The 7,414-nt window shown below is 29.1% G+C and overlaps 1 protein-coding gene across 1 annotated transcript in view; it reads left to right on the plus strand.

Moving 5' to 3' along the window:
- Window positions 1–2,311: 2,311 nt before the first annotated feature.
- The window catches only part of LOC124420653 (GTP-binding protein Rhes-like), a 6,860-nt gene continuing 1,757 nt past the window's right edge, over window positions 2,312–7,414 (plus strand). Inside the window, exon 1 of the mRNA XM_046954182.1 lies at window positions 2,312–2,323. Within this exon, the coding sequence (XP_046810138.1) occupies window positions 2,312–2,323 (12 nt within the window). The remainder of the gene's footprint in view (window positions 2,324–7,414) is intronic.

Genomic DNA, 7,414 nt, shown 5'->3' on the forward strand with positions numbered 1-7,414 from the left:
TTTCACTCAAAATATCGGTTTTTTGGTATGAAATAAAAGTGATCACAGATTACGCTTGTTTTTGCTGTATCTCTTATGGTTTTCGAGAAAACCGCACTTTTATGTTTTCACTCAAAATATCGGCTTTTGGTATGAAATGACGGTTTTTGGTATGAAATAAAAGTGATCACAGATTACGCTTGTTTTTGCTGTATCTCTTATAGCTTTCGAGAAAAACGCACTTTTATGTTTTTTACTCAAAATATCGGTTTTTGGTATGAAATAAAAGTGATCACAGATTTCGATTGTTTTTGCTCTATCTCTTATAGTTTTCCAGAAAAGCGCACTTTTATGTTTTCACTCAAAATATCGGTTTATGGTTTGAAATAAAAGTGATCACAGATTTCGATTGTTTTTGCTCTATCTCTTATAGTTTTCGAGAAAAACGCACTTTTATGTTTTCACTCAAAATATCGGTTTTTGTTATGAAATGGCGTTTTTTGGTATGAAATAAAAGTGATCACAGATTACGCTTGTTTCTGCTGTATCTCTATAGTTTTCGAGAAAAACACACTTTTATGTTTTAACTCAAAATATCGGTTTTTGGTATGAAATAAAAGTGACTACAGATTTCACTTGTTTTTGCTCTATCTCTTATAGTTTTCGAGAAAAACGCTCTTTTATGGTTTCACTCAAAATATCGGCTTTTGGTATAAAATGAAAGTGATCACAGATTACGCTTGTTTTTGCTGTATCTCTTATGGTTTTCGAGAAAAAAGCACTTTTATGTTTTCACTCAAAATATCGGTTTTTGGTATGAAATAAAAGTGATCACAGATTTCGATTGTTTTTGCTCTATCTCTTATAGTTTTCCAGAAAAACGCACTTTTATGTTTTCACTCTAAATATCGGTTTTTGGTGTGAAATAGCGGTTTTTGGTATGAAATAAAAGTGATCACAGATTTCGCTTGTTTTTTCTGTATCTCTTATAGTTTTCGAGAAAAACGGACTTTTACGTTTTCACTCAAAATATCGGTTTTTTGGTATGAAATAAAAGTGATCACAGATTACGCTTGTTTTTGCTCTATCTCTTATAGTTTTCGAGAAAAACGCACTTTTACGTTTTCACTCAAAATATCGGTTTTTTGGATGAAATAAAGGTGATTACGGATTTCGATTGTTTTTGCTCTATCTCTTTAGTTTTCCAGAAAAAGTGATCACAGATTTCGATTGTTTTTGGTGTATTTCTTATAGTTTTCGAGAATAACGCACTTTTATGTTTTCACTCAAAATATCGGTTTTTGGTATGACATAAAAGTGATCACAGATTTCGCTTGTTTTATCTCTCTCTTGGTTTTCGAGAAAAATGAACTTTTATGTTTTCACTCAAAATATCGGGGTTTGGTATGAAATAAAAGTGGTCACAGATTTCGCTTGTCTTTGCTCTATCTCTTATAGTTTTCGTAAAAAAGGGTCATTTATGTTTTCTCCCAAATTATCGGTTTTTGGCATGAAATAAAAGTGATCACAGATTTCGCTTGTTTTTGCTCTATCTCTTATAGTTTTCGAGAAAAGCGCACTTTTATGTTTTCACTCAAAATATCGGTTTTGGTATGAAATAAAAGTGATCACAGATTTCGATTGTTTTTTTCTCTATCTCTTGTTTTTGGTATGAAAGTGACCACAGATTTCACTTGTTTTTGCTCTATATCTTATAGTTTTCCAGAAAAACGCACTTTTATGTTTTCGCTTTCGATTGATTTCGATTGTTTTTGCTGTATCTCTTATAGTTTTCGAGAAAACGCACTTTTATGTTTTAACTCAAAATATCGGTTTTTGGTATGAAATGGCGGTTTTGGTATGAAATAAAAGTGATCACAGATTACGCTTGTTTTTGCTGTATCTCTTATAGTTTTCGAGAAAAACGCACTTTTATGTTCTCACTCAAAATATCGGTTTTTGGTATGAAATAAAAGAGATCACAGATTTCGATTGTTTTTGCTGTATCTCTTATAGTTTTCCAGAAAAACGCACTTTTATGTTTTCACTCAAAATATCGGTTTTGGTATGAAATAAAAGTGATCACAGATTTCGATTGTTTTTGCTCTATCTCTTGTTTTTGGTATGAAAGTAACCACAGATTTCACTTGTTTTTGCTCTATATCTTATAGTTTTCCAGAAAAACGCACTTTTATGTTTTCGCTTAAAATATCGGTTTTTTGGTATGAAATAAAAGTGATCACAGATTTCGATTGTTTTTGCTGTATCTCTTATAGTTTTCGAGAAAACGCACTTTTATATTTTAACTCAAAATATCGGTGTTTGGTATGAAATGGCGGTTTTGGTATGAAATAAAAGTGATCACAGATTTTGATTGTTTTTGCTGTATCTCTTATAGTTTTCGAAAAAAACACACTTTAATGTTTTCACTCAAAATGGCGGTTTTTGGTATGAAATAAAAGTAATCACTGATTTCCCTTGTTTTTATTGTTTCTCTTATAGTTTTTAAGAAAAATAAACCTTTATATTTTCAGTCCAAATATCGGTTTTTGTTATGAAAAGAAAAGGATCACATATCAGCATGTTTTTGATTATAATCTAGTTAAGTCTATGTTGTGTTCTACATTATAGTCCATATATTTCGACAGTAGTGTAGTCCATGGTTTAGTCTGCAATGTAGTCTACTCTGTAATCTATCAAAGGATAACCTTTTTATCGTTTGATTCAACTTAATATATTGGGAAAAGCTGACTTTTGTTTTTTATATAGACAATTTTACCTTTTGGGGCCATCCTAATGTACATGATGTTGCTTAATTATCTATTGACAGACTAATAATTGTCAAAAGCAAATTTCTATCGAACTAATTTCTTGGGATTTAACGAGTTGTTTTCATGTCACATTCAAACAACTTATGCACTTTTTCGTAAATGTGAAAACGACTGAAAGAAAGAGAAAAACAAATTGACCACCTTCGAACAAAATATGTAGAGATATTTGATTTTCTGTTTATAATCGTTCGAGTATACAGTGTTGTTTAAAAACAAAGCGACTTTTTGGTGAAAATATAAGATTTGCAAGTAGTTTTCGTGTATTTAAATAATTGTTATAATTGAATTTGTTCAAATTTTGAAAATACGTACAAGTTTCTATAACTTTTTTGCTATAAGTTGCTTAAGTTCTAAACAATACTGTATTTGTTTTTTATCATTGTCATTAAAAAACCTTGAACATGACATCCTTAAACAACAACCACAAAAAAAATTTGTAACAGGGTCAATGCTAAAGCCAGAAACTAAGCAACAGTTATTTTGTTTTGTGCTCTTCTGCTTTTATTTCTTTTTGTCTTTGAATATGATATTTATTGTTCTCGGAAATGCTACTACAACACCTTAGTATAGCAATTTTTGTTTATTTAGCATCAATAGCCTTAACAGCATCAATATTAAATTACAGTTTCAAGCGGATTTTTTTTTTGCTAAAATTTAAAACACTTCAAACCTAAATTTTTAAATTAATTATTTTTTTTTTGGAAAATTACAGATTTTCCTCATATTTGGACTTTATTTTACAATAAAATAAATATTTTCAATGTTTACTTTTGATAGAACTTTAGCAATTGTATTAGTAACTGTTCTCAAAGGAAACTGTTTTTGTTTTTGCTCAGTTATTAGCAAAGAGCTTAATGTCTTCTCTCATAAAACTAAACAGAGAGAGAGAGAGAGAAAGTGCAAAGCATACATAGAACACTTCATGTTATAAGTGTTCTTATTGCCATATAAAAACCTTTGCTAACACCAAACAACAGTTAGTCTTCTTTTAAAAGTCGTGCTCTTAAGAACCGGAAGCTCTTTATTGTCATTTATCTGTTAAAATAAAATTTTACGTTTTTTAAACAAAAATAAAGTAATAAACTCATAAAAACGATATTTTTCGTTCAGCAAAATCATAACAATTGCTTTTCTTAAGCGCATTAAGAAACAAAGAAAATTGTGCCTAAAGCCCTAAATTACAACAAATTTGATTTAAGAGTGTAATATCTTTCATGTCCTTTAAGGTTTTGGGCGTGAGCGCCCGCTGGTGTTACAAAAAAAAATTAATATAAAATTATTAAAAGTGTTGTTTACCTTCTCATGGAATAAATTTATTAAATATCTCTAAAAGAAGGTTTGTTAATATTAAAGTGTCTCTATTGGTGATGAACATTCATTATTTCCTTAAATCTCTGTAATTTAAACAAAAAATCATTGATATTACAAAAATTTTGTTGAAAAATTATGACAACTTATTTACAGTTTCTTAGTGAGTATGCTGTCATTGCCTTCATTTTCATTGGAAAGAATTTGTCGTATAACGAAGAGTTCTTAAAAAAATTTAGCGATAAAGAACAATTTTTTTCTTAAATTTTGCTTAGATTTATTAAAATATCATGTTACATATTCTCTTGGAAGGCAAGACTTCAGACTACTTTATATAATAGACTACAGATTAGACTATAAGCTAGATTACAGGCTAGACTATAGGTTAAACTCCACTAACTACTATTCATAAAACTGTAAACTTAAGAGTACACTCCAAACAAGACTATAGACCAGATGAGAGACTAGACTATAGATTAGGCCATGGACTAGACAATAGACTAGACTATAAAATTAAGACTACGCACTAGACTGTAGACTAGACTATAGACTAGACTATAGACTAGACTATAGACTAGACTATAGACTAGACTATAGACTAGACTATAGACTAGACTATAGACTAGACTATAGACTAGACTATAGACTAGACTATAGACTAGACTATAGACTAGACTATAGACTAGACTATAGACTAGACTATAGACTAGACTATAGACTAGACTATAGACTAGACTATAGACTAGACTATAGACTAGACTATAGACTAGACTAGATTAATTACAGTAGTATTGAGACTCGTATCGGTAGGTGTAAAGCACTCTGGGTTTGCTCCACTCTCCATATAATGATGCCAGTAATATATTTTATACGAACATATGGATTTTAATATACATATGAGTTTTTAACTTAAATACACTGTAACATTACTTTGTTTAAACTACCGAAAAATGAATCCAAACTTATTTAAATTAATTGAAATTAGCGTTGTGTCTCTAAAAATATAGAAGAAGCAATACTATGCAATAAAATGATGTGCAAGTAGTTTTTTTAAGTTAAGGTATTCAAAAATACAATTACAGTTACTATAAGACATAAAATAATCCATTGTATCATACTACAAATTCCTATTTGTTAAGAAGAAATATATGTGTGTTAATATGAAATACGCAATTGAATAAATAAATGATTTTATTTTGCTAGTGATAATTAATTGAAAAACATAACAGTAATTACATGGAAAATGTTTGCAATTTAAGACGCAATTAAAAAAGTTCATATAAATTTCACACCATTTTTTGTTGTTATCTGCCATTGATGGGCTGGCGTATGAGTGTTATGCTGCATTCTATGTGTGTAGTTATATCAATCATACGCAGTGTGGTTTTGTTAATATAATGTTGGAACTTAAACGTGAAAAAACGTATTCTTAAGGAACTTATACTAATACTAGACAATTTTTAATATTTAATAGACTAGTAAATGGACTAGTTCATAGATTATTCCAGAGACAAGTACGTAAACTATTCCATAGACTAGAATATATACTAATTATTAGACTAGTAATATTCAATAAATCAGTTAGTAGGCGAGTCTTTTTACAAATCAAAAAACGAGTCCATAGGCTAGTTTATCTAATAATCTAGGCAATTGGCTGAACCAACGAGTTGCCTATAGACTAATCTCCAGACTAGCCAAAGGTCTAGACCAAATACTTGTCTATAGTCTAGTCAAATAATGCCCAATGATCTAGACCAAAGACTATTCAAAAGACTAGCTCAGAATGTAGTCAATAAATTAGTTTATAGACTATTCCAACAACTAATTATAAGACTAGTCAATGTTCAAAACCATAGACTATTCCATATACCAGCCTTTGGACTGGTATAGATCTTAGGCCTGTCAATGGAGTAGTCCATAAACTATTTTATAAATTCATCCAATCCGTTAACAAGTCATTAGTCAAGTTCATAGATAGCAAACAAGCTAATTACATACATTCTGATTCTAGTGACCTGTGTGACCTTTACTCTACGAATATGTGATTTATTATTTTTAATTTTAAACAAATGAACAACTTTAAAATGAAAGACAGATTTCAATTCTTTATATTTAACGTTTCATAGTTTGTTTATATAGTCGCAAAGAGCCCAAAGCATTATTGTACATTTAGCGTTTGAATTGCTCAACAAGTTTTTTGATTCTGCTAAAATCTGTTCCCAAACGAATAGAAACCCTTATGTGTAGACAATGAGAGTTAATATTTTATAAAGAGAATATTGTACACAAAGAGAGAACTGAGAACACATTTTAAAAATTGTTATATTCATGGTCATATATAAAAACCTTTGTTAAGGACCAACAGCAGTTAGATATATTTGAAACATCGGATTGTCAACAGCAAAAATAACGTTGAAATTTAAACAACAAAAAACAAATTCTCCATGAAGAAATAAACAATTGTATACGTTTCCTTTAAAGATCAAACGAAAAAAATAAAAGCCAAAAATATTTAAATTAAGGCTGGAATGTTAAATCGACAAAAAAAAGCGGAAATTAATTTAGTATACAACTTCCGTTTCACTAAAAACGTTTTATGTTTAAGTATGTTATTTAGTATGTTTACCACAAATACTTAACAAACAAAAAGAAATTATCAATAACAAACGAAAAAAAAACAAAAAAGTAAAAAAATGTGCTAAAGTTTTTAAACTTTTTAACAAGTGCAAAAAGTCCTTTTATTTATTTTGCCTTTTAAATTTTAAGCAATTTATTTGCTTAAAAAGTTATTGCAGTTTAAAACTTTGTTTTAATTTTCTTTTTTGCTACTTTACCAAACAATTAAATTATAATGAAAATATGTATAAAATATTATAAAAAAAATAATTTTTGCTAAACTTTTTGGGATGTAATTAAAAACTTTTTCAATAAATTTTACCTGGAAATGGTGAATGAAGATAACAATTTTACATTGAGGATAATTGGAAATATATGTGACATTATTATTATCTAAGTGAGTGATTGTATTGACATGAAATTCCACAAAGTTTAAGAACAGAAGATTTTAAATGAAGCAAGATTCAAAGTATACGAATGCGGTTTTTGTCTTTAATAATACAGTGCAATTAATTATATAAGGACACCACTTCGTGATAAAAGACCAAAAAGCTACAACTTTGCCTCAAAGAATAGTCTAGTCTATAGTCTAGTCTATAGTCTAGTCTATAGTCTAGTCTATGGTCTAGTCTATAGTCTAGTCTATGGTCTAGTCTATGGTCTAGTCTATAGTCTAGTCT

The sequence above is a fragment of the Lucilia cuprina genome, chromosome 6 (assembly GCF_022045245.1).
Source record: "Lucilia cuprina isolate Lc7/37 chromosome 6, ASM2204524v1, whole genome shotgun sequence".
In the NCBI taxonomy this organism is placed as follows: Eukaryota; Metazoa; Arthropoda; class Insecta; order Diptera; family Calliphoridae; genus Lucilia; species Lucilia cuprina.